The sequence below is a fragment of the Gymnoscopelus microlampas genome (genome assembly GCF_963454915.1).
Source record: "Gymnoscopelus microlampas genome assembly, chromosome: 5".
Lineage (NCBI taxonomy): Eukaryota > Metazoa > Chordata > Actinopteri > Myctophiformes > Myctophidae > Gymnoscopelus > Gymnoscopelus microlampas.
Genome location: NC_139942.1, coordinates 34,290,636 through 34,318,348, shown reverse-complemented (window position 1 = coordinate 34,318,348; position 27,713 = coordinate 34,290,636). Strand labels below are relative to the sequence as shown.

The window sequence follows — 27,713 nt, the reverse complement described above, 5'->3', positions numbered from 1 at the left end:
AATTGTCATATTGTGTCAACAACACTTTATTATGTATCACCACCATGCAAAATCACTGGTATGAACTATAGCTCAAAAATCATACTAGATATATTTCACACATTTATGATTTTAGATTGGCTTGCCACTTTTCCTAAAGTGGTAAAGTTTTACACACACACACACACACACACACACACACACACACACACTCGCACGCGCGCGCGCGCACACACACACGCACGCACGCACGCACGCACGCACGCACGCACGCACGCACGCACGCACGCACACACACACACACACACACACACACACGCACACACACTGAGAAACTACACCAAGTGTGTGTATGTGATCTTGTGAGAGATGTACTGTATGTGAAAGCATAACTGTTTGGTCAGAAAAGAAAAAAAAAATGATAATAACTAAAATGTTGTCAAAAAGAGCTAACATTAATTCAGGAACTACTGATAGTAAAAAGTAATTGTTCAATGCCTCTGCCAATGTAAACCATTGAATGTGAACAATTTGGAACATTATTCCGCACTACACCTAGGCTATTTCTTTTTTCATAAGATTTCTCTGCTGAATTTCAAATCTATCTGTCAGAATCAATTCAATTGACACTACATTCGTAGGAGTTAGTATAGATAATATGAAACTATATTATATGATATAGTTTCATATCATATGAAACAATATGAAAGCCCTCTTCCAAGAAGCAGATTTAGTAAACCTCTTATCAGTGAAGGAAACCTGCACTTCTGCTGAACAGGTACAATGTTATTGTACATACATACAGTACTGCATTGACACTTTGAATGGACTGCTTTGAGAGGTCATCCTATCAGCTAAGTGCACATGATTATGAATAATGTATTAAATCAAAACAACTGTCTGAGGCATATCCATATTAGAGACATTGAGTCAAACAATACAAAGGCCAATCAACAGCAACAGTAAGAAATCCATTTACTAGTGGGCAAATCTGGTCATAATGACCAGTTAACATTTACAAGTTATTGTAAATATTAGAATCTTCAACTCTTGAGTGAGATCCCCCCCCCCCCCACACACACACACAAAAAAAGAACTTCCTGAAAAGTCATATGATTTTTATGGCACCTGTGGTATAATAGACAGCTCAGTTGTTAATAATCTCTCCATATCAATTCACAGTATTATCTTAAATATGTGGTTGAATAAAAAATATATCTTTACATAAATGTATTCTATGGTTGGATTTAGCAGTGTCTTCAACTTTGATTCTTCATGTCTTCACAACTCTCTGCGCTTGGCCTTCTTCCAGTGTCTTCAACTTTCGCTGCTTCTCATAATGCTGACCTGTGAAGTGAATTTAAATTTGTATTGCTTGCCAGAATAAAGTAAATACAGTATGATCGTGCAAAAATACCGGAGGTCCATGGATAAAAAGAAAATCTGTTGAATAAAGACAGGCATCTGTTGAATAAATCTGGCATTTTGGGGGATTACTGGCTAGTTTTCCAGTTTTAACTGCAATGTACAAAAGTAATCCAGAGAAGATCCACAAATAGGTTATTATTGTAGATTATTTTCAGGGCTTCAATGCATAAATCACCATAACAAGGAATTGTTGATCCAAAATCATTTAAATCATATATCATGCTAATTTATTTTTTCTTTCACCGCAGAGATTAGACTATGTAGTGTAGGGGTGTATCCACTACAGCACCTGTTAACTCAAATGCTGTGGCCGTTGGTTTTCCACTGTTTCAACTTAACTTCTGTTTGTAAACATAAGCCTAATTCTGACATTTAACAAATATCATAATGCGTATATCTTAATGTTTGGTTTGCTGTTGGTGAATCAAACACACTAACATATTGTGAGCATTATGAATGTGTGGTGTGTAATGCAAATCTTCACCAAAAGGCTTGCAAATGGTTAGAGATTGTCAATTACTGTATTACCTACCAGGAATCAGGATTAACATGGCCACTGCTGCAATGACACCTAATCCACACAGCATGGAAATTACAAGCACAAAGATGTTAGTTACAGAAATTAAGCACAATTTGCCATTATTATAAACATCTTTCTTAATTTTGTTCTAATCTTTTTAACTATTGTACTGTGACTGAGCCTCTGAGACATATCTTGTGTTATGTTCTTGTATCTCTTACCATGCAGGCTTTCTCTGGCTCTGGTCTGTGCTTCATTAGCTCTTCCATTTTCAGCTCGCCCTCCAGCTGTCGTTCCAGGTCAGTCTCGTAGCAGTCCTCATCTGCAACAGTACTGCCCCTATCAAATATAGCAAATAAAATAGTCAGCACTCACATATAAGTATGTAACTCTTTTAACCACATTTTATTGTCCTCTAACAATAAATAATTAATTTGAATCTGATCAGAATTTCGGCAGTTATAGCTTTTAACCTGATCTCGAACTGAACATTTAAATCATATTTAATAAAAACTAAAAATCACCTATCCCTGTAGTCTCCAAGTACACAAGTGCTCCCAATTCCTGGCTAATTAAAATGTCCTTGGCTTGAAGCTAATGTGTCAGTAACGCTGTTTATTAACCACATAAACCCTAGTACGCCTATTCTGGGTGTCTTAATTGGCAAACATTCTACGAAAATAGGCGAAAAGTCTGTGAAAATAGCCGATCTACAAGCTCACAACGTGTCACAATGCATCACAACGTGCTGTGAGCTTTGTAGATTTACTATTTTTGATAAAGATATTTGGTGTAGAGCAGCGGGAAAAAAAGAGGAGACGAAGTATAGACAGCTGGCGGATCCCGGTCAATAAGGAATGAGGTTTAAGTGGTTAATGATTTTCAGGAGCTTGTTTCTGTTGGTAAGGGTGAGCATGGTGACATAGCAGGTGGCACAGTACAAGAGGATGGATTCTATAATGCTACGGTACAGAAGATAGACCTTTATTGATCCTACAGGGACAATTCAGTTGCCAGAGGCAGCACAGCAGCTTTGAACACAGGGCAGATACAGAAGAAAAGCAGATATAAGCCTAAGGATAGCAACAAGATAAATACAAAAAAAAAAGACATTGTTATGATGCAAGAAGATAATAATAATAAACTTTATTTATAGCGCTTTTTGAAAACAATGTTACAAAGTGCTTTACAATGCCAAGATAAAAAACGTATAGGGATAAAAAACAACAGTCAATTGAAATGTACAGATAAGATTAACCAAATGTGCAAGGCAAGGTTATTAAAATCTAAGGAAAGGCCTTGATATAAAAATACGTTTTCAGAAGCGATTTAAAAGATGACACTGACTTAGCTAGCCTTAAATCTTCAGGCAGGGCATTCCACAGCCTAGGTGCCCGGGCCACAAAAGCCTGATCACCCATGGTGACGAGGCGAGTCTTGGGAACTACCAGGAGAGCCCTACCTGAGGATCTAAGGCTGCGCACCAGCGGTTCCGGCATATCAAAGCTGTAGATGGGAGCCAGGCCTTGCAAGGCTTTAAAAGTCATCAGTAAAATCAACTCTGAAACTCACCGGCAGCCAGTGAAGGGAAGCTAGGATCGGTGTAATGTGGTCATGTCTCTTAGACTTTGTTAGTAACCTAGCTGCAGAATTTTGCACCAGTTGAAGACGGGAGATAGCCTTTTTGCTGAGCCCAGAGTATAAGGAGTTGCAGTAGTCTAGGCGTGATGAGATGAAAGCATGAATTACTTTTTCAAGGCTTTTTCAATGACCTAATTTTAACAATGTTTCGTAGTTGGAAGAAAAAATATTGTACAACTTTAGTTACTTGCACATTGAAGGACAAGTCGGAGTCAAACATCACACCTAGATTGCTTAGGTGTGAGATCTTTACATTGTTTGACAGATTGCCAAGATGGGACTGGAAAGGGATGGTGGAATGAGGTGGGCCAAATAGGAGGATCTAAAATTTTGCCTCTAGAAAGTTCTGGGACATCCAATATTTAATTTCTTAAAGACACATGAGAATCCGGGTCATATTGACCTGCATCACCAATGCAAAAGGTAAGGAAACAATAACAACATTAACAATATACAGCAATATATATAATATATATATAAGATAAAGTATCCGCACTATACAGTATCAGTACAGAAAGATATTAATGATAACAACAGTATCAGTACAATCCCGTCATCATGTTAAAGGACGTTAGGACAACTATCCTTTTGCTCATGTGGTAGTCCACCACCAGCTCCTTTGTCTTGACTGTATGCCGGAGGTGATTACTGTCACTCCACTTCACAAACTCTCCACCAGGGCATCGTGTTCATTTGTGTTGTCACCCATGATATAGCTGACAATGACATCAGCTGACAGTGTCATGAGAAAACTTCTGGAGGTGACACGTCATCGAGCTGAAGTCAGTGGTATAGAGAGGGTGAACAGGAAGGATGACAGCACGGTTCCCTGGGAGGCACCTGTACTGTTCACAAGCACAACTGACAGGCAGCCCTGTAGTCATTCTGCCAGTGAGGTACAGTAGTCCATTTTCCAGGCCACCAAGCCATAGTCCACCAGTATCACAGTGAGCTTCTCAGCTAGCAGTTGTGGTTGGATAGTGTTGAAGGTGGAGAAGTCGAAGAACATGATTCTTACAGTGCTGCCCCTGGTGTCAAGGTGGGTATAGGCCTTGTTTAGCAGGTAGATGATGGTATCGTCCAACCCCAATGTTCACTTGGTACGTGAAGTGAAGGTCTAGGTAGTCACTCACCCACAGTTTCAGGTGTCGCAGTAATAGTCTCTTGAAGGTCTTCATGACATGTGATGTCAAAGCAAATGGACTGTAGTCATTGAGGACAGAGGGATGTCCCTTCTTTGGGTACTGGGACAATGCAGGAAGATTTCCAGAGTTGATGCACCCTCCCCAGCGAGAAGTAGCAGGAGGTGAGGTTTGAGATTGCAAAGAGGTTTTGTTGGCAATGTTTATGGAAGTATGTGATGTTGTGATCAAAGCTCAGTTCATTGCCCAGGATGATGCAGAGATACTTTCCACCATCTCCACTGGCTGGCCGTTGATGGAAGTGGGGAAATGATCGGGTGGCAAGTCTGTTGCAGGTGTCACAGATGTCATCTTGGTGACATTGAGGAGTGCACCACGAGGTGAAGATGGTAAGCTGCCACCTAGTCCCTGTCTGTGAGGAGGCGAGTCATTCTAAGGGCCTTCACTGTATGCCCTGATGGACTGTAGGCCCTATAGTAAGTCATTTCTAAACTCTCTGAATCAAATGTCCTGAAATCTATGTTTTCTGGTAGAGCGGGTGATACCATGATATGCATTTACACAAACAGCATACTTTGAACTTATTATACGTACCGTGGCGTAGTGGTAACCTCTGTGAGGAAGGCATCTGAAGTGGTCGAGGTTATCATGTCTGAATCCAAATCCACAAGGCTCTCTGTCTCACTCCCACCCTCTAAGCCACACAAAGAGACAGATTAATAAAATATTGAAACATTTGAAAAACATGCAAAAAGCAAAGCAAACAAGAAAATAGTATTTCACCTGAATTTAGTTCCTTAACCAATGATGACATTGTGTTGGTGATGGAGTCAGCAGCAACGAGTAGGTCATTTCTCAAATTCCTTCTTGGGCCTACGGATCAGAGAAGATACTTTGCTATTTGCACTTGCAGGGCACTCGCCACTTTCCAGTCACACTACTGCCTCTAATACATGCCAGCCAGTATATGCAAGGTAAAAATAATGTATCCTTATCCTGATAATGCGTTCACACTATAGCAGCAACAAAGCAACAAGTAATTTTAAATGGAAGCCAGCGACATGAGGCTACAAAGTGACGGCCAACACTCTGTGACGGGCGTGCCATGACGTGCCCAAAAAATCTGGTTTCAAACGCAGTTTTTGTTTCACCATTTCCACTCCCCTTTTCTATCGCCACGTGCACAATTCCTGCTCCATTCCGTAAAAGGAAGAAAACATCAAAATCTGGAAAATGTGTGCAACTCTTTGAATACATATATTTCTTTAAACAACATTTTTAACTCAAATCTTTGCTTCTGGAGGTCCCTGGAACAAAATATTTTACAAAATGTTTGCTTTAAAAAATAATATACATTCAAAGATTTGTACATGTTTTCACGATTTTCACAAGTAGCAGATCTACAAGCTCATAGCACGGCACTTGTGCCGCACTATGCTTGTATATCTGCTATTTATTTTTTTGGGGCGGGAACCCCTATTTGTAACTATACCTTTCAGGACGGGAACCCCTTTTGGGGTTCCTGTTGCTATGTACAGTATATAGCAATATACATTTGTTGTAATGTTTGAATAAATATACGTTTATCAGAAAACCTATGTCAGGATTTAGTTTTTCGAATCGGCCTCCGGTCTAAATGGGTTAATACCAATAAGACATCTAAAATGAAAAAGATGCATTCCCGGATAGAATGGGTTAAAATCAATATGCTCTGAAAATGCACACGGGCCCACCCACCTAACCACTTAACACGGTTGCCATGTCAAGTGGTCAGATGGGTGGGCCCACTTGAGTTTTTTTTAACACAAGATTATTTTCCAGACAAATTACCAAATTAATTATTTCTCTTAAACAAAATCCAGTATTTTCTACTCTTTTTTTCTCTTATCCTCTTTTCAATCTAGTAGCAAATGACTGAAAACTAATTCTTTATCAATTCTCTTACAAAGATCCTGTATTTTCCTTTCTTACGGGCCCTCTTGTTTTTACCCGGCCTCTGCTGTTTGCATCACGATACATTTTGTATTAAATCGATTTAAATTGTCACCAGTTTGAATCGATTTTGATCGACTTACGATAAATCGCTACATGCCTACTGTGTTACCCTGAGCAAAGGCCTCCTGCACGTCGCCTCCCACGCCCATGAGTGAGTCCTGAGGTGTGTGAGTAGGGGTCGTGCCAGCAGACTCTGAGTGTATAGGTGTGGGGATGGGCCGGCTGGCCGTGTGGCCGGGCGAGGAGCGTGGAGAACCAGGCCCCTGAGTCTGAAACACATGAAAGAGTTTTAGAGACAGAATGTGTGGCATTTTCCACCTCACCTTGTTGGAGTCGTCTGTGGAGAAACCAACTGGGATGAGGAAGACTAGCAGAGGAGGCAGCTGACCACCACTTAAACCCCATATGGGTAACCGGAGTCCCTCAGGGCTCAAGACTAATGTATTGAGCCTTGAGGGTCGACAAGCTCAACAAGCTCGACAAGTCGATCTGCTATTTTCAGCTAAAGCTTTCCCCACAATATTGATGCTGGGGTTTAAGTGGTTAAAGGTAATGGTTTCTTGTCTTGAAATATTTTGTTTTATTTATTGTACATGAATGTCACTGGTGTGTTATGACATGTATTTGTTACCTGTAAGAAGACCACAATGGAAATAAGTCCTGGACGTTTTTGTGCAATATCCTCGACTGGTAATAACTTGTGTTATTACTTTTCAAATACACTAAACTAAACAATGCTATTCATTACAGTAAAAATAAACGATACACCTAAAAAGCACTTAGCCTTACAGTTAAACCACAGCATCCATATTCTGGGAAAACCTTTGCAGACAATAGCAGATTGTTGTACCGCATTGTGAGCTTGTCAATCACCATTTTCAGCAAAGATATTTTATGTAGAGCGGAAACAGAAGAGACACTAGTATAGAACCCTGAGGGATTACGCTCAACAACGTATAGGGTTTAAGTGGTTCATCTGTAGCCATTGGCTTCACAGCAACTCATCACCTCAAATTGTTAGGGATCAACATAATAATGCAGCAGTGCTTCCTCCACGGTGTGCCGAGTCACACTGGTGTGCTGTGAGTCAAGTCCAGGTGTCCAGCTTGTGATTTTTGTGACTACCACACATTGTTATTGCAATATATACAAATAAAGAAAAACTTATGAATCATTTTTTATTTTGCTAATTCAGCACTTTTATAAAATAGTAGATCGGCTATCTTCGCTATGGATACAGTTGTGCACAGTTGCCCATTGATGTGCGTGGCCACAAAAGTTTGAAAAACGCTGATATACATTATACACAGATAATGTAACCCGGGCATTCAGTGTTGCTCAAGGTTGGTTAACCACGAATGCCCAGGTGATAATTTCTCACGTTCCCATGCAGTGGCCTTATTTAGTCACAAAGACATCAGACACAGATTTGATCCACACATCTTCAAACTTAAATAATTACTTAAATAACTACTCATTTTATTTCTATTATATCAGCCAAAAACCTGCTAAGAAGCTTACCTTACCTAATGGTCAGTAATCCAATAATAAAATAATGCAATGTCTTAGTAAGCACTTAAAGCCTGGGTACCGAGGCTAGTAAGAAATAAACCTCATGAACACACCAAAATGTATTTCTGTTAGGTCATTAGGCTGATTTCTAATGTCATGTCAATATTAGTCAAATATGTTACATGCTATTAGTGCCACATACTTTCCTAGTTCTCGGAGAACTGACACAACTGAAAACCAAAACAAACATAATGCTCAAATGTACACATGCAATGAGTTTGTGTTTTTTGTTTGTTTGTCTTATGGCCAAGGCTTGCCAGACTTACGGCTTGTTTCCGTTCCTCCTCCTGTTAAAAAAAGGGCCATTTAAATTCATATCAAAGGTTCTTTTATCGCTCATGAAATGTCAAAACCCTACATGTGGGCATTTCTAACAATCCATTTGATATTTACTCCAGATTGTGACGAGCATGTGGCTTCCTCATGCATATTTAATGGCTTGGTATTGATCCTTTTAGGCTAATTAGATCAAGAGATTTTCTATTTGCTTTTCTTTTTTTTTCTTTACTGAATGGATTCCAGGATTGATCAGATTGACGTTCTTACCACTTAAACCTGTACAGTAAGTAGTCACATGCTTTGGAGAGCCCCCATGTTATTGACTGCTAAAGATATTCTCACTCTGTCTGGAGATTATCCCTCTTACACATGTCTGTACATGTTAAAATGGAGCACAACCCCAAGTCTACTCCTGTGTGGAGTCTAGGAAGACATGCATAGCATGCTTTATAAAGCTGATCAATAGCTGATGTGTAATAATGGCAGAAATGATGTGTGAGATAGAAGACTTTTATGAACATGCCACCTCTTTGGTCCATCTATGTGGCAGATTGTTGGAGAAGTGTGCCCTCTAATGGACATGTTTGGTAGTTCACTTCTGCTATCTGTAATACTTTATCATGAAGAGGGAACTGTTAGCATGTTTAGAGTAGTGGAGATGCACAGCGTAAGGTACCTTGAGTAGCATCATAAGTTGCTCCAGCTGTACCATGAGTTCTCTGCGACTCTCCTGCAGCGCAGACATTCTTTGCTCGAGTTCATCTTTGCGTTGCCTGACAGAAGGCAAAAGACATGGATGGAGTATAATGATACAGTGCATAAATGCCCAAAGGAAAATAAGTTTTAAATATGCTGTGCATTCTCTGCCACAACCTGTACTGTTGTTCATTTAATTTACAACAGTCAGTGGAAGTCTTCACTAAATGACCTACAGTAACATTAATGAATAAACTTCTCCAATATCCTATATTAAATTTCGCCGGCCCGGCACGCTCAAGTCACTATGACTCAGTCATAACCATATTAGGAGTTCCCAGTGCAGCTATGCCCAAATATAGAATGTGTTGTCTAACCTCAATGTGTTGTCATGGATTCAGGCGCAAACAAATCAGTCAGCTCCATATAGAACAATCAATACCATGGAGTTTGGGTTGATATTCGTGACCAAATGGCACCGGCCAGCTGCAGGACCTCGACAACAGAAGGGTAACATTAGGTGTGAGGGCCCAAACTCATAGGTGACAAACTGTAGATGTGAGGTCCATCTATAAATTCACAAAATTGGATTCTCTGTCTGTCTGTCTGTGTGTCTGTCCCGGACCAACGGTTTCCGAGAACCGAAAAACCATGAATGTCTGTATCTGTCTGTCTTCCACGTGTCTGTGGATGCACCGAACCTCTGTGTGTTGTGTGTGGGGGGGGGGGGGGGTTAGTGGGCACTCAGAGAACTGTTACAATGGGTACTCCGACAACAAGTACAACAAGAAGAACAAGTACAACAGGTATTAAACAACTTAATGCACATCAAACTTGGGGGTTGTTGGAATTAAAAAGATTGAGAATTACTGCTCTAAATCATATCATCCAGATTTTACCTGAGAAGCCGGAGTTCAGCCAACAGGGTGGGGTTCTGCTGGCCCTTGTCAGGTGGAGGCTGGGAGGCCTGCTCATGCTGCTGCCGCAGTCGCTGGATCTCCTGCAAGATCTCTCTGTGGCAGGCACACACACACACACACACACACACACACACACACACACACACACACACACACACACACACACACACACACACACACACACACACACACACACACACACACACACACACACACACACACACACACACACACACACACACACAATTGTACATGGCTGTTTCACGTACACTCCACCAATGGAGCAGTAACCAAACACCATTGAGGATTTAAAATGGGTTAATCATTTAAAATATTAACTTGTGTTCCCTTTCTAGAGTCTACACAATAATTTGCTGTATAATGGTTTACTCCACTGTTAATACTGTTTAGGGAATGTATATAAAGTATTTCCTTTCCCCCCCACCCAAATCTGATAGTCATCACTCTCAATTTGAAAATGACTGAATGGTCTGAAAATGGTCTGACATGTTGTATGTATGTGGCAACTATGGTAACATCAATGCAATGCGATGTGAGAGTGTGGACTAGCCAACGCCAACTCGGGACTCCTGAATCGCTGCCTTCCAACATCAATATAACATCAATATTGAGGTAACAATCAATAACATTCAGTAAAGTGAGTCTTCAATGCCGCCCTAGTGTAGCGGTTAGAACATATGCCTTTCATGCGGAAGGTCGTTAGTTCGAACCCTATTAGGGGTCGACGTCAGCAAGGGCATGCGGTCACAACGGGTCCCTAATGCCAAATCAAATGGGTTCAAATCTGGGCCAAGTCTCCTGCAGGAGGCGTGTCTGAGGCCTGTCCTGTACGGAAGAGGAGAAAGTGAGTCTTTGATGCAAATCATTTTGTTCCCTTTTTCAAAAGGCAAACCGGGAGATGAAAAAAAAAACCTTGAATGTAAAGAGATTGGGGGAAAGACGAACAGTGGCACTCAGTATCACAAAGGCAGTCAACACTGACCTGTTTTTGTTCTCTAGCTCAGCGATGAGCTGCCTCTGCTGTTTGTTGGCATCCAGAGAGCAGCACAGGTCTGTGGGGATTCTCTGCTGTTGCTGAGACTGTTGCTGGAGCCAAGTGGGAGACATGATGATGTCAACTGCAGGGACTTCCGGCTGATGTCACCCTGCTATACTACCTCATCCCATATCTCATTGTTGCTGTCGGGCAGAAACCTCTTATCTCCATATTTCAACTTACTTTTTTCGTAAATCAATTCCCTAATTCGTCATAATTAGAGCGTCACACAAAAGTAGCAAAAATGGCCGATCTGCAAGCTCACAACATGTCACTTTGCGACACATTGTGAGCTTGTATATCTGCTATATTTGCTATTTTGGAACATTTTGGAAAGTTAAAGTGTTCAAGTCTGTCTGTGGGGTGTATTCATATTTGACCAATTAAAAGTATTAACTAAAGTATTAAGAGCTTGAAACTAAATAATAACTACATTGGATCCATTGGAACACAGGTTCTTTTATCCATTTCCTGAAAAGTAAGAGTTTTGGACATACATGGTTTCCGCCCAATAGCAACGATATCCATTATTTCCTACAAGCTCTGAAAACAGCATCAACGGCTGTTTGGACATTTTCAAAAACCAGCAACAATCACAATTATCCATATTCACACACAGTGGCCATTTTGCTCTTACATCATACTCAGGGGCCCACCCACAAGTGTAACATAAGAGCAAAATAGTTGCCATGTGAATATGAGCCTTTTCTGACAATCTATTGACTATGGGAAAATATGATCTTCCTTGCATTTGTGCTACGCATGCACAGCATACAATGTCAAAGACAGAGCATGTCCTGCAGGTCTCACCGCGGCATCAGCAGCCAGCCTGGCAGCATAGCGGGCGATCAGACAGTGCTCTTCATCTTGTTGGTTAATACTGCTCTCCAGCAAACTGATCAAGAGGAAAAAAACAGAGAGGGCGATGTCACAACGTCATACTGCTTTACTCACCACAGAGAACTGTACCAGCCAACAACCACACCACACGTGATCCCACACAGCCCCCACAGTCATACAGAGACGTGAGAGAACAGAGTTCTTTTCTGTTTCCTGTTTGTCAAGTTAGTTTGTCTTCAGAAAGGATTTTTTTCCCCCCTTGACAGTAAAGTCAGTTGTAAGCATGCTTATCTATTTGTGACAGTGGTTCTCAAAGTGTGGGTCCCCCGGGGGTCCTAGAGGGGTTTCGGGGGGTCCCCTCCCCAGGAAAATGTGTTAATATAGCATCAAAATCAGTTCAACCATTTTAACCCTATATACACTGGCTATTTGAAAATAGCCGATCAACAAGCGCACAACGCGTCGCGATATTTTAGATCAGCTATTTTCAAAACATCTTGAAAAATGTGACAATTTGGGGATATTTTTTAAACATTTTAACAACAAAAATCTTGTATGGGGATCCCAAGCACAACATATTTTCAAATGGGGGTCCGCCGCCAAATGCATATTAATTTTGGGGTCCTTGAGAGGAAAATGTTTGAGAACCACTGATTTATGACACGTTATAAGCAGCAACAGGGTCAGCTAATATATAGAAAAGTAAAGATGAAATTATCATCTCTTCACTTTCTAAGATTATATGAAAGCCGGAAAAGCATTATAAAGAAGCGGCTGATCAAATTGTCCATATGTCTACAAACATGCAAACGTGCACGTATAATACATAGGGATGGGAATTTCCATAGGGCTGCTGATGTCATATAGACTGTGATACTTAGACTACTGTTTAAAATCATCTATTTTCTGATACAGCAGGTTTCAATTTGAATGTGTGTGCAGCATTTAGTAAATACCCTCATAACTAAAAGGCTATAAATCATTTCATAGATTAAATTCAAGGCCTTTCAGGCTTTCAAGCACACTTTTTCCATTTGATGGAATGTTTGAAAATCTTGTTTGGCATTGACAGCCTTTGAATACAAATATTATACAGTATTTGGTGCAATATCACAGAGATAAGTATCACAGTCGCCTCATCACCCTGCCATCCCAACCTGCACACACAGACACACAGAAAGATTACAAGTTATAAAATGTTTCATTATGACTATAGACAGTGCTAGCAGAAGAAAGACAACGTGCTTGCACCTCTAAAGTGGATTCCTTCATGTTCCCCACAATTTAATAAAGAACCAGCTTAAATGTCAAAGGGTGCTATTAGAAATATACTAAAATTGGCATGTAAATGTTGACATTTTATGGAAAAGACAAAATACCAGAGTAATAAAAAGCAGGCAAACAAAATTCAGTAAGAAAAATGAAAATATCAATGTCGTAGGTAGGCCTATTAACCAGACAAAGTAAAGACAGCCATTTTAAAATGCCATAAGCATGAGGGAGAACAATCTTTATGTGGCATATATATGGACTTCTGACCTTTTTTCCTGCCAGATATGTCATTCAGTACATTAGAATGACTGTGATGACCTTGATATCGTGAGGAATAGAATATGCCATCGTTATTGTCAAAAGTAAATCGGTGGAAAAAGAACCGTGAAAAAAAAGGAAAGAAAAGAAAAACACTTTATCTTGGCTAGACCCAACTATTTGACTTCGGTATCTAGTCCAATGAAAACATACTGGCACTTCTGTCACAAGAAACACATTCAATACCCTTTTTAGACCATACTAACACAGCTATAAACCACACAAGCACATTATTTCACATCGCATTTGGTTTGAACGGCAAGTAATGTAGTTAATGGATAACCATATGCAGATGATTGGGGTATGAGACATCAGCTTAACTATGAATAGTCTACGGATGCTTGGCAATGAGCAGCATTAAGACAGTAATGCTTGAAGCATTAGGTTAGGGGGCAAAATGCTAGTGTAACCACCTGGATTCGAACCCCGGTCTCTAACATGGGAAACCAAATATCTACCACTAAACCACTTTCAACCTCATATCCCCATTTTAGGCATATCATTACAGGCTAAAAACGTTTCAAAATGTCCCGAAAATAGCTAAAATAGCCAATCTACTGTACAAGCTCACAATGACAGTTCTCAAATGGTTAACAAAAGGGGAGATTCCCCTTGAAAGGGGAGATATTAGGCTTCTGTGGTTTAGGCAGAGCCACTCTACGACTTCCACCCGACTTTGACCTCCACCCCACCAGGAAATCTGATCCCGGATGAGCCCCCAAAGTAGCTACCTGAATTCGAACCCAGGTGTCCTGCATAGCAAACCACTTATCTACCACTCAGGCAAAGGGGAATCCTCCTTGACCAAGGGAGACATTATTGGGCTGCAGGGGTCAGGCAGGGCTACTCTGCTTCACTAGATGGCAGACCATCAGAGCAAGTAGTTTCCACTGGTGCTGACAAGCACAGAACACCAACTAACCATGTGTTGGGGTTGTTTTGTAGTAGATTCACATAGAAGCCAATGAGAACATGTTCATCAGCAAGTCTATCAGCAACATCGATGTTGTAGTTAAACCTGGGAATGGTGTAGGGTTTCACACACACACACACACACACACACGCACACACACGCACGCACACACACGCACACACACGCACGTGCGCACGCACATGCGCGCACATTCGCGCGCACACACATATGTGCACGCACACAAACGCACACACACACACCCCATACAGTAACAGGTGATAACAGTGTGAGAGAGACAACAAGGAACAGAGCAAGAGAGCCGACAGTAAGATTGACATTTTTAAATAAAGGCAGAAAGAAAGTAGGATAAAAATTGGTTTGAAGAGAAAGAATGACAAGGAGTCATTCATGGAAAGAACTACAGAGAAACAATGCCACATTATGTTTGGAATAGAACAGGAACCACAGGAAAGATAGCCAGGAATATGGTTACAACATGCCTACACAACAAAATCTTCATTTAAATCTGAGAGTGTTACCCTCAATTAACACTCAGGATTTTGCTGTGTAAAAACAAGTGCAAGAAGCATAGTAAATAAAAGCTTTCATCTCTCAGCTGCTTTCATTTAAACATTCAAAAAACATTATTTGAAGCTTTACATTACACAATACAGAAAAAGATACATAAGGCATGCACAATTATGCCTTCATGTATCCCAAAGCTACTGTATAAGATGGAGTCCACACATCATTCCATGTAAGGCTCTTACGCGATTGCTGTGATATAGCCCGTTACAACCATGAACCACAGATACTCTGATACTGACAGCAAGAAAAACTCATAAAACGTCTATCTGTCATCATCACATATCATTCCCCTTCTTATTCGAGTGATAAGGTATGAAAGGGGGCAGTGTTTCCTGTAAAATGTTCCCCCCTTACATTAACATCATCTGCAGGTGTAACTTATCTAAAATGGAAATAAGTTACACAGCATGTGGATTTTTTAGATCATATAATATGGCATTTAAATTAATGTCAGTATATGCCCTTATCTAGAGTATGTAACCGAAATAAGAAATGTGATAAGATACCTTCTGTTAAATTGCTAAGTCAAAGTGAAAGATAAAGCATCTAATACTAGTTTCCCCTATGTGTATGTCAATGAAAGAGTACTGTAACAGATACTGCAAACTAATGGTCAATGATCTTTATTATGTATGCTTCATCTAGCATCTTTGAAAGAGCTCCTTGAGCATTACAATGTAAACCAATCTATAACAAGTCAGGAAAGTTAATAGTTCCACTGGGGTAATAAGCTATTCAGTGTATGCACCATGATGACTATCTATCTATATTAGCTTGCACATGCATTGGTGCAACAAAGCCATTCTCAAAGGCACACCTGTGTCACTTACCCCTTCCCTTTCAGCAGATCTGGAGCATCCCTAGTCAAGGGAGTCAAGGGCTTTCTTTGCTCAACTTCATTATTCTGAATCTTGCGTAATGACAAGCTATTCACGCCAGGCAAAGGAGTGGGACCACAAATACCCCAGACAATGATCCACACACACACACACACACACACACACACACACACACACACACACACACACACACACACACACACACACACACACACACACACACACACACACACACACACACACACACACACACACACACACACACTTAAATAACAGCATTCCCTTGTACACAGCTGCACACATATACACGTAAGAAAATGAAGATAGCTTGGTGAAATAAAAAATAAATGATTGTGCATAAAATAGACAGGACATTAAGGGGATATGACAAGATGGTAAGGGTGCAGTACATTCTCTTTAAAAGAGCATCCTTCAATGCTGTTTTACTCACTTTTTGGTGGAGTAAGGGTTCCCTGATATAGGCATCGAGTGGGAGAGTGCGTATTCATTGGTGATATTCATTGGTCTGGGTGGCCTATACAAGAGACAAACATTTTCAGAAGCAAAGTAGACAAAGGTGTCTTTTATATTTGAGTCTAGGAAATCCCAAATATAAATGGTAATTCTTTCTTTCTGACAGATCTACCTGTCTCTTTCTCTTGTCTTGTTTTCATAGTGGGCCTCAAGGCACATTGAGTACACACACAATAGTGGTGGTTTATGATTGTGAAAATATATTGTGAAGAAAAGAATGTCAAAGTGGGAATTCTCATTCTCCAAAAACGAATTAATTCTGAATTATCTTTTTGGTACAGTAGGTGACCTGAAAGTGTCTAAATGTGGCATACAAGTATATGACATAGTTATGTACACGCTAGCAAAGTGCAGTAAGGTTACTGTATTAGCAATGAAAGAATGTAAGTCACAGAACTTGGTTAGAATTGCACGTTTCAGGGTGACTCAGTCATGTGTGCAGACTCAGCACAGGTGATCCAATAAATAATCAAAGAAAACTTACCAAGTGTCTCTATTTTGCAGCAAGAAAAGAATAAAAGCTTTTGTTACAATCACTCTTGACCTACAAAAGGCTAGATTTAAGGTTCTAATACAATACAAATATAGTCAACAAACTAGATGATACTAAACAGATCTGTTTCATTGTGGAAGCTTATGAACTGTTTTTGCACATCCATTCTTTGACAAAACAAAAACAAAAACAAAACAACAAAACAAACCACATTAATTACATTTAGAACTCATGCTAAGGTGTCAATTACTGTGGCTACATGAGTCAACGGCTGTGCCAATTTAATTTGAGGGTGAAAAACAATCTTCTCAATCCAGTTGAAATAAACAAGCAAAGCCAATTGTGGGGGGATCTTAGTACCAAGAGCAGGTGGCTCTATGTGTCTTTAAAAGAAAGCAATGGAGCACTTCAAGTAAATTATTCCTGTAGGCCGTTATGTGATCATTCATAGCAATGCCAAAATAAAGGAAAGGGTTGCATTTATGTTATAGATTATGGTTAATACCTAAGGCTACAATTAAGCATCATTGATCATGTGCTCCCAGAGATTGATTGGAATCAGTTCAGACTCTGAGGCATCAACAAGACAATTATGAAATGTGGGCTGGGGTGGAATAAATCCACAAGGTATCAACATCAAAGGAAAAGGGGCGCTGCAGGCTCTACAATAATGACATGGTGATAAGAAATTAGTGTAGGGCTGCAGCCTTGGATTGTCTTGTTGTGACATGAAAAACAAAACAAAGCAGGTGAACTCACACAATGTGGGCTAGGTTGAGAGGTTTCTCCGTCATTTCAGGAAACATGGCGTGCAGAGGCTCTCTGGTGGATGCACAGCTCAGTGACTTACTGAGTGCATGGGATAACTTCTTTGCAGGGGATTTCTGGGAAAAATAAGAAAGACTATAATTAATTTATAACGTAACAACATTATCTCTAGCATCCCAGTTTTGGGCATGTCATAGGCGATTTAAAAAATATAATATATATTCCTTTGAAAATGGCAGATCAACAAGCTCTGGTATTTTCTTGTGAATTTTACTTAACCATAAACATTTTATAAAAATATTTTATATTTCATCAACAAGCTCACAACGCGTTGCATTCAAAATATTTTTATAAAATGTTTATGGTTAAGTAAAATTCACAAGAAACGAAACCAGGACCACACATCGTAATCACCATTAAAAATTTGTGAAACAATTTCCGTCAATTGTAAAAACGATGCTGTCACAGACAACCATAATATGTGCTATGCAACCATATCACATATATTAATTAAACATCCGGTGCATACTGTGGCGTGCAGAGTACAAATGGCTGCAGCAACTGGTCCAGTGCAGCCACACCCCCCCCGGGCTGCCTCCCCTCCCCTCTTGCCTCCTTCCCTTACCCATGACGTATACTCCTTCATTTGATGCTGGTTACTATGGGAACCATTGGCATGCCCCCTCCAGAAGCAGTCCTGACAGAGCTGGTAATTATGACATTGCTGGCAGCGGTAGCGGAAACCCATCATACTCTCAGTATGGCAGTAGGAGCACTCGACAGGGTGAAACACTACAGGGGGGAGAGGAGGGGGTCACACATTGGCAAACAGACACAAAATACACAGCGTACACAGACAAATCCACACAGGCTCACGCACGCTTCTGCAGGCACACACAAATGCACACATTTTGCTATATATTTCAGGATCCACTCGCCTTTATTAAAGCTTAGCAGTGCTGCAGTAATATTTTGCCACTCTCTATGACGGCACACTTTTTGATTTACAGAACAGGGCATAAGGCAATAAAGCAGTGAGCTCTGGACTCATCAGTGTGTGACAGAGTCTAATTCTGTTCACGTGGAGGTGGCTAGTGAGGAGGGGGTGTATATAGTATATTTGTGTGAGTGAGTGTTTACAGTATTGTGCATGTGCGTGCGTGCGTGCGTGCGTGCGTGCGTGCGTGCGTGCGTGCGTGCGTGCGTGCGTGCGTGCGTGCGTGCGTGCGTGCGTGCGTGCGTGCGTGCGTGCGTGCGTGCGTGCGTGCGTGTGTGCGTGCGTGCGTGCGTGGTACACGTGCTTGAGTGAGCATGCATGTATATTGTGACTCGATTTGATGATGCAAGGCAAAAAGAATCCCATCCTGCCAGCCCACTGTCTTTCTCATGCATGAATGTGTTGTGGTGGCTCACCGTTCTCAACATTGGCAAGCCGATGCATGAGTGGTAACCACACCAGACACTGAGGGAGAGGGTCTGACATCAGCGTATCCAGGAATGTGTTGAGAGAGACCTTTTTCTGTTAAATATCAGAAAAATGTAAAAGTTAGGCAGATGGGGAAAAATCACAAGAACGATTGGAATGAGCCACAACTTTGGTTTACTTTGGAAATACGTAATTTTCAACATGGGCATTGGATTCTCACCTGCTGTGCAAAGCAGGTTCTTGTGGCCTGCTCTGTGTAACTAAAAGAAGGACCTTCAAAAACAGCCTTTGGTAACTTCAGAGCCTCCCTCAGAAATTGGTCAAATTGAGAGTACACCATTATACCAGCAGGATCTGCTATCTGTGAAAAAATATCTTGGCACAAAATTGAAAATTTGCAAATTAATCAAAGTAATTGTCAGTTGCCACCATAGTCCACCACTTATTTGTGCAAACAAATCAGAGCAAGGTTGTTATTCAAATCAATTATTGCAATACTCCAGCAACATGGCCCTCCTTTTTCTTTCACGAGCCACTGCTGATGTTACAACAGATTTTGTAGATTATGTAATAAGTCTTATACTTCATATTATGAATAATGACTTCTTCCAGCCATGAAGAACCCATGCAGGGTTCCTTTTCTAGGAACAATAGCCTTAGTAGACAGAGATTTCTTGATTCCCATCCGAGCCTAATGAATCTGTAATGTAAATTCCACTGCAGGCCATTTTGATTAGGAACTGCAGGAAATTTAATTTAATTTTAACAAATACATTACAAGTAAAACTGGGAAATTTGAATGGTGTTGCTTACATCTTAATTTATCCAAAATCTTCCCTCCGCAGATGGTTGCTATGGCGATCTTCACAACAAAGACAGATATTTTACCAAGGCCTTCCCTGAAAAGAGAAAATGCATAGATTTTGGTCAATATCAATCAGTACAGATGCAAGAATTGTATGTAATAAATTAATAAAACAGGCATGCATGGCTCAATTTCACGTTTACCAGTTAATACAATTTTCATAGATGTTTGCTGTACCTTTAGCTTGGCTTTCACAGTCTCTAAAAAGAGTCACTGATTCTGCGAAAGACTGTTATTATATTATCAACTGCATTTTAACTGTCACATGACGGACACAGCAGTCACAGTGGTCACACCTCAGCGCCTCACTTCAAAAAGCCCACAGATGAAAAGGACACAGAATTGTGACCACCTGTCCCATGACATGTTACTCACGGGTCATAGGCTGCCAGCAGGAAGTTGAGCAGCAGACTGATGGACTGTTCCACGTTGATTTGGTGGGTGGTCGGCATACGCTTGTTTAGCTGGTAGAAGATGGTGGACAGTACCGCTTCCAGGCGAGCCACTGTGAACTCAGTGTTGAGGTCCATGCCGTTGAGGCCATTTTCTCGGAAAGCCTCGATGACGTTCCAAATGTCAACTAAATGTACTGGGAGACAAACAGGAAAGAAATGTCTAAATATTTTGACTGGGGAAGACTTGGCGCAACAACCAACACTAGTGCCATACTCACAGTTGCATTTCTTCTGAACAAATCTCAGCTTGCAAGCTGTTCTGTACGTTGACAGTCTTATAGAATCCAACTCTTGAGCCCCTGCAGAAAAAAAGAAATGATGTCTGTGAAACAATACTGAGGAACATCCTGGGAAGTGGGAACAACAGCTGACAGAAACTGTGGAAGCATGGAGGACACATGTAGCTTCACGCTATCAACATAGTGAGAAAGCATTTGAGGGGTGACATTGGGGGGCATGTCTGTTTGAGTCAGTGTTTCATATGAATTTGGCTGACACTGGTGGTGGTGGTGGAGTGGAGGGGAGGGGTCACTTTATGTTCATGATATTCCCTTTCCATGGAGGTTATAGAAAAGGATTTGCCACTTTTATGGTCGATGAGCAGCGTAGTCCAGCATCGATCACATTGAAATGTGGTCCTTTCAGACAAGGCCCTGCACACTTACTCATCTCGACAAACAGTTGCCTTCTGTCTGCCATGGTGTCACCGCTCCGCCTGCAATCTTCAATCATTCTGATCGGGAAGAGAGAAAGTGATGTCAGTGTCTATGCACCCCTGATTTTATTGGTAAAAGCTTGAATTATATTAGTTGTGTGCGGGTGACGTGCACCGAAAACAGACAATCTACAAGCTCAAAGCTTGTAGATCTGGTATTTTCGGTGCGTAACACTGACGCACAACTATGTATAGAATCTGGCTTAACATGTTAACCCATAAAGACCGGGAAAGCCTATATGTTGTTATACCTTTAAAATCGGAAAAGCATCTGTGTAATTCTATATGTTGCTGTGTATATACCAACAGCAATTCTTTCAAAAAGAAAATCTGAAAACTTTGACAACGTTTTTAAAAACGGCCTGGAGGTCTAAATGGGTTAAATAGAAATATTCATATAACTGCATAATATTTTGTCTGTTCCAATGACCAATTGAGTAGCATTTCCATTAGATATGATTCCATATATGATTATGCCTATGCATATGCCAATACAAATGTCAATCACAAAGTGTAAGACAAACCCTCATGTCCACTACATACTGTAGCACAACTCAGCTCACTCAGCGACATACTGTTGACTACTGTATAGCTACTTCTGAGGGATGCATTAATTAGTTTCATGTCCTACCTAGGATTCACAACCAGTTCTCTCGCATATGACCAAACTTCATAATGCTCTACCATTGAAGAGAGAGTCCCCGGTTGGGCAGGGAATGCTTATGAGCTTCAGGTAGTACTACTTGTCAACCAGTAGGTGTCCTACTCAACACCAGAGTCTAACTTTCTCAATGAAATAGTAAGGAGACCACCTCCAACCATTGCAGATTCTCAAACATGCAAATTGGTTAAAGTAAGGTTTTATTAATTAAAATTACAATGTGGCTTTAATTTGAGTTTTAGTCATTTAGTCATTACACGTCACATATTTTCACTGTATGCCCTTAGTGTTTGACTAATCCAGTTCTTCTGTTTTCGTTTTTTTTGTTTTGCTTGGCTGAATATATATTAATCTAATGCAAGAATCTAAAAAGCCAGTCCCGACTCATGGGGTGTCACAGAAAAACTTGAGTAAGACAAGGACAAGACTTTCAAAGGGGCAGACTGGCAGGATGAATGCTCACAGCCTCACACCATGCCTCACTGCACAGTGTCCAAGGCAATCTAATACACCTAGTCATGTGGTTTGTTGCCATAGTAGCAAAGAACCCAGTCACTCCATTCCTAAAAACACAGTGCTAGACCCCCCTTACAGGGAATTTGCAGGGAGAAGTTTGAAGAGAACTCCTTTCACTTCTATGAGATATTTTTGTCACAATGTTTTGATTGTGCATTGTTGCATAGTATACTGTAGATGCTTGGGCAACTGTTACATGTCTTGGTATTTCTAAGTACTTTTATAGTGGTATTTATCTGAATAACTGAAATAGATTAAGCTATTTAGTGACAGATATGAAACTACAGAGACATTTTGTTTACTGTACAAATTGCATTTCATGCCATTCCACAAATGCCACACTCAAAGGGCACAGTAAGGTCATTGAACAATACACAATATTAGTGTTTCAACAATAGGTACTGTAATAGCATGTTTTCTTTCTTTCTTTCTTTTTGGTATCACCAGTATCCAATTCAGGTGGGAGAGGATGATACTGATAAATGAACCCTGATTAATCAAATACTGCATTTCAGAAAATGTCCTGCCATCCTTGGGACAGAAATTATATTGTTCACATTCACAACTGGTTGGTGGGAGGGATTTGGCAGAGGTGTGGCTAAGTTCATAATGGAACACAGGTCCATTCCCTTTTGAGTTTTACTATAGGCCTACTACTGTATATTAAACGTGGCCTAAACATGCAATAACACCTGTATGGTCCTTTAAATATCAATGTATGTTGACGGTAGTTAATGTTGTGGTACAGTAGTTATACTGTTAAAATTAAACAGAATTGAAGCTCGACTTAAAAAGATTGAATTTTAGATTAGATAATTAAGATAAAGACAATTAGATGTTTTCCCCAAATCATTCAGCCTTTTAGTTGGCAAGAACCGCATTCTGCTCCCACTACCCACCAATGCCGCCATCCCTCCTGTTCACCCACAAACATAAACACTGACACACACTTAAATGTTAGGGAGCCTTGAAATACCTGAGAACACATGAGTCATAGTCTATAGCTGTCCATAACTTCTTCCACTTGTGAAAATGTTGTGATTCAGCAACGTGTAATATAACCATGATGCAAGTGAAGATGTCCTACCAAAACGTAATCTAACAATGTACTTATCTCTGCTGTCTCTCCTCTCCAGCCCATAGTTATAATGGCTTCAGCCACAGTTGATGCTGATGTTTCTTCCTTTCCTCATCTTCTGACTGCCCCAAGCATCTACACTATACACCAGTTCCTACTATTTGTATGCAGTCACCTGACTTGAGCATCCCCACTTGTTTCTCATAACCTAAACCTAATCAAGCCCTCTCTACTATACCAGCTCACCTTCTTTGTTCCCTGCAAGACTGTAAGTGTTACTTTGTGTTTCTTGTCTTGACTATACAGTCTCTGTGTTGTATTCTCTTCCGGGTTACCTGCAGCCTGTCTCTGGAACCAGGGCTGCTTTAGCCTTCTTACCTGCTAATGTCTGTCCTCCAAGCTTTCAACCCGTTAACCTGCAGCATGCTAGCCTCCAGTCAGCTGCAACTGGCCTGTCAGTCTCCAGCCTGCACTCCAGTTGATTAGGCTTGGAGTAGTGAGCCAGCCTGCAGCCTGCCTGTCCTGAGCTGACTAGCCAGCTACCTGTCTGTCCTGAGTCAGCTAGCCTGCTACCTGTCTGACCTGAGCCAACTAGCCTGCTACCTGCCTCTCCTGAGCCAGCTAGCCCGCTACCTGCAGCAGTCTCCCTTTTGAAAGGACTCTGGTCTGGCCATCTTCAGGGTGAACCATGGAGTTTCCAGAAGAAGGTGTTCTACACTCCAGAAGGACAGTAAGAAGTAGACTGCTTGAAGTCCCTGTCCTTAACCACAGAGATTCAGCAGCCCAGCACCACAGAGACTCAACTGTCCCTGCCAATGCCCCTGTCTGTTGTCCTTGCCGAATCCCTGCCTGAAACCCTGTGGAACATCCCTTCTGATTCCCTGCCTGAACCCCCCTCCGGCACCCTGCCCAAATCTCCAGGCTCCAGTCCTGCACTCCACCTGCTGGCCTCTGGTCCAACACCACCATGTTGGCGACCTCCAGAACGGTTCAGTTTGCATTGTTGGCTTCCAGAACCTTCCAGTTTACTTCCCACAGCGGTCCAGCCTACACCATTGGGCTCCAGAGAGGTTCCACCCATGTTGCCGGCCTCCAGGTAATCCAGGCCTCCAGGTAATCCTCCGCTTGTTTGGTCATCCTCTTGACAATCCTCCAGTGTGTCCGCACATCTGATAATCTTCCTGCCAGTCCTCCAGAGCGGTTCCACTCCTCTTCCTACCTGTCCACCAGAGCTGCTCTGCCTAGATCGCTGTTGTCCAGAGCAGCTCTGCCCTTCGGTCATGCCTCCTAGTTGCCCTCCATACATGTTCCGCTTCCAGGTTGCTCTCCAGACTTTGGTCCTGCATCCTGGTTAGTTCCCAGATCAGCAGCGCTCCTCTGCCCTGCCCCAGGCGGCCTGCCTGAGGTCTCCAGCTCTTCTTCTGCCCTACCCCCAGATCGTACGCCTGATGTTTCCTGCTATTCTTTACTTGTCTGCCAGATGCCCTCGGATTTTCCCTCCTTTGCCCATCACCTGACTGCCCCAACACACTGTTCCCACTCTTCTTATCAACCCTGCAGTCACCTGAGCTTCCCCACCTGCACCACTTTTCCTAATCAAGCCCCCAATACCTATACTGTACCAGTTCACTTCCGCTGTTCCTTGCCAGATTGTCAATGCCACTGTATTGTATTCCATGTTTCTGGTTACCTGAGTCCCGTCTCTGGAACCAGTTCTGCCTGCCTGACCTGCGTTTTTTTACCGTTGCCTGTTATTTGGACTGCTGTGTTGGACTGCTTTCCTGGTTTTGACTACTGCCTGCCTCACCATTCTGTAAGCCTTGTACTGCCTGTTTAAGGCATAAATATTTTCAATTACACCTGCTCTGACATCTGCATTTAGTCCTTCCCCTATGTTCCTGTTATCCTGCTGGCACCAGTCGGCATTCGTGAAATGTACAGTAGGTTATGTGCAAATGTTAAAAACTTTTGCTCATGATAAGAAGTGTGGAGTGAGCATGCATGTGTACACACTGAATTTTAGGATGAGTGACTTTGAGTAATGCTGTTTTTCATCATTTCTGTAAATGATGAATCATAAATTGCTATGATAAATGCGTACACAGCATGATGTTGAGAGTAATTAATTCAAGTCTGTCTATTTTTCTCACGGTGAGAAAACGTACACATGCATTGTACACTTCTTTATCGTTAACACCGATATCCTGTGCACATCACACATAAAATATGTGCCTGTCTGGTGTGACTTTCCGGCATATGCTGTGTATGAGACTGTTAAAGGTTATTACACCCAACAGAACATAGATATAAAACCACAATAGAAAAATACCAATCGCAAGATGCAAAAGTGTATAAGGCAATCAACATACCCTTCAGAAAGCACCATGGTCGCATTCCTTTTCTGTGCGCTTATCACAAAGGCATGTCCTTCTTATAAAAACAACTATACACAGTATAAATCCCCCTATAACCCGGAGACATAACAAAAGCTGCCCAAATGGAGGGGACTGGCTCAGGGAATCTGAAATTAGAAACTGTCAGCCTGCGCTGCCTCTATCTTTAACTACAAATGAGAAGGCTACATTCTTGTACAGCTCTACTGGCTCTCCAGTTGCAGCCCCCAAACCCCTCACTTGGCATCAGCCCAACAAACATTACTCTTACTCTGTGCCACTGTCAAAGACTGGCAAGCATTAGAAAATAACTGCCCTTAAAAGAGCAAATCATTGTATACCATAAACACTGCAGATGATTGTAGTGCTCTGCAAAACTAAGCCAAGACTCTTTCAGCAATGACCCTACTTATCATTTATTTCCAAAAAGAACTGTGTCGGCCAGACGCTAAGCTGTGTTTCAGACAAGCAGAACCATTCCCTTATTAGTGAGTTATTTATATTATAAGAATATTTTTGTAACTGAACAAAGAAACCACAGTGCTTTCCTTGAACTACTAGGATTTATTGTTAGTCATACATCAATAGTAATAGTTTCCGATTTCCGAATGTGAACGGTTGCTTGAGTTGTGATTTGTACTTTGCTGGCATAGCTGACTCATAAGCTGTGCGCATACAGTACATTGCAGCTGTTCATGTATTTGCCCCAACTGATTGGCCAGTGTTATTTTTACATCATGGGAGCATGAACGATTGGCATCTGATTTCCAACCTGTAACAGCCAGAAAAAAAACTTAAACTGAACTACAGTACCCCATTTATAAATGCAAATGCAATAAAACTAGTGTTTTAATGCCTGATATATAGGCTAAACAGTCATAAGTGTGAGTGTAGCACACTAAAGCCCTCTGGTACCAGCCTGTGATGTCTGATAGTGGGCCCTCTGTGTCGCCTAGTAAGCAGGGGGGGGGGGGGGGGGGCCTTGGCTTGGGAACTTGGGAACCCTGATGTTTTATGGGTGTTGTTGTCGACTGACATCTTTATGATTGTTGACTATTATTATGGGATTTTACAATTATGGGTAATTTCCAGTTGGAAATAGTAGCCTAAAACAAAGCATATTCTATGCAGTGCCAAATAACAGAAATGCTGGATGAGATGCAATTATTTGAGTCATGACATGATGCATGGCAATATAATATTGAAGAAATTCACTCGTGATTATAGACATAATTAAATGTATACTGATGATTTTGGATTGTTATCGTCGGTGTATGTTCGACTATTACACGCAAATCAGTGGGGGAGACATCACGAAATTCCAGCATCAAACGTATCGCTTTTCCAGGATAAAAGGTTTGTTAGGAAGAAAGAAAGGCAACAGGCAGCATGGACAGTTTACATGCGAGCATCACCTGTCACGACAGCTAAGGACCTCGATCTGAGCGACAAGGTTTTATATAGTGCGAATAAACAGATCCACTGGATATCATACATGTTTGTTTATTTTTCTATAAACACAATTTGCCCTCATTTCATCGTTAAAACTCACCAGTTAACTCATGTTAGAGTAATAAAGTAGGTTAAGGTCGCTCCACCACTACTAGACTACCAGCGATCAGCTGCCTGCAGCGCACTTTGCACTAGACTTACCAGAATTTCGAGGCATGTCATGCAGCAACATCACTGTTTACATCCAGGAATCAGAGTCACTTCATTCATATCCACACCAGTACAGTCGTGAATTTCTCCGGTCTATTGTTGTCCATCGCTGCATGAGACGCTCATTCTCACCACTCTAGTACGTAGC

At 41.3% G+C, this 27,713-nt stretch overlaps 1 protein-coding gene across 11 annotated transcripts; it reads right to left on the bottom strand.

Moving 5' to 3' along the window:
• Positions 1-27,713, bottom strand: dtna (dystrobrevin, alpha). 11 transcript variants are annotated; one of them, XM_084056482.1, is made up of 23 exons: positions 27,557-27,713; positions 21,206-21,273; positions 20,759-20,839; positions 20,461-20,674; positions 20,034-20,119; positions 19,441-19,595; positions 19,208-19,313; positions 18,420-18,586; positions 17,786-17,910; positions 16,451-16,534; positions 15,991-16,086; positions 14,582-14,677; positions 12,040-12,124; positions 11,176-11,279; positions 10,152-10,265; positions 9,233-9,329; positions 8,544-8,564; positions 6,815-6,974; positions 5,494-5,583; positions 5,305-5,404; positions 2,149-2,266; positions 1,940-1,978; positions 1-1,326 (listed from the first exon to the last, which is right to left on the bottom strand). In XM_084056482.1, exons 2-22 carry the CDS (start codon positions 21,270-21,272, stop codon positions 1,952-1,954), a joined length of 2,193 nt encoding a protein of 730 aa, XP_083912608.1. In that variant the 5' UTR covers position 21,273; positions 27,557-27,713; the 3' UTR covers positions 1-1,326; positions 1,940-1,951. The 11 variants fall into 11 exon arrangements, with proteins under 11 accessions (XP_083912608.1, XP_083912607.1, XP_083912611.1 ...); XM_084056481.1 differs by lacking the exon at positions 27,557-27,713 and adding an exon at positions 25,880-26,056 and having other exon boundaries at positions 11,176-11,273; XM_084056485.1 differs by lacking the exon at positions 27,557-27,713 and adding an exon at positions 25,880-26,055 and having other exon boundaries at positions 15,991-16,020.

Excerpts from the sequence above, each read along its gene's own strand:
- dtna (XM_084056478.1), bottom strand. Across the intron at positions 18,587-19,207 it reads GCTTGCCAATGTTGAGAACG|TGTTTCACCCTGTCGAGTGC; the intron begins GTGAGCCACCAC and ends TCCCCCCTGTAG. Across the intron at positions 16,535-17,785 it reads CTCAACCTAGCCCACATTGT|GCCACCCAGACCAATGAATA; the intron begins GTGAGTTCACCT and ends TCTCTTGTATAG.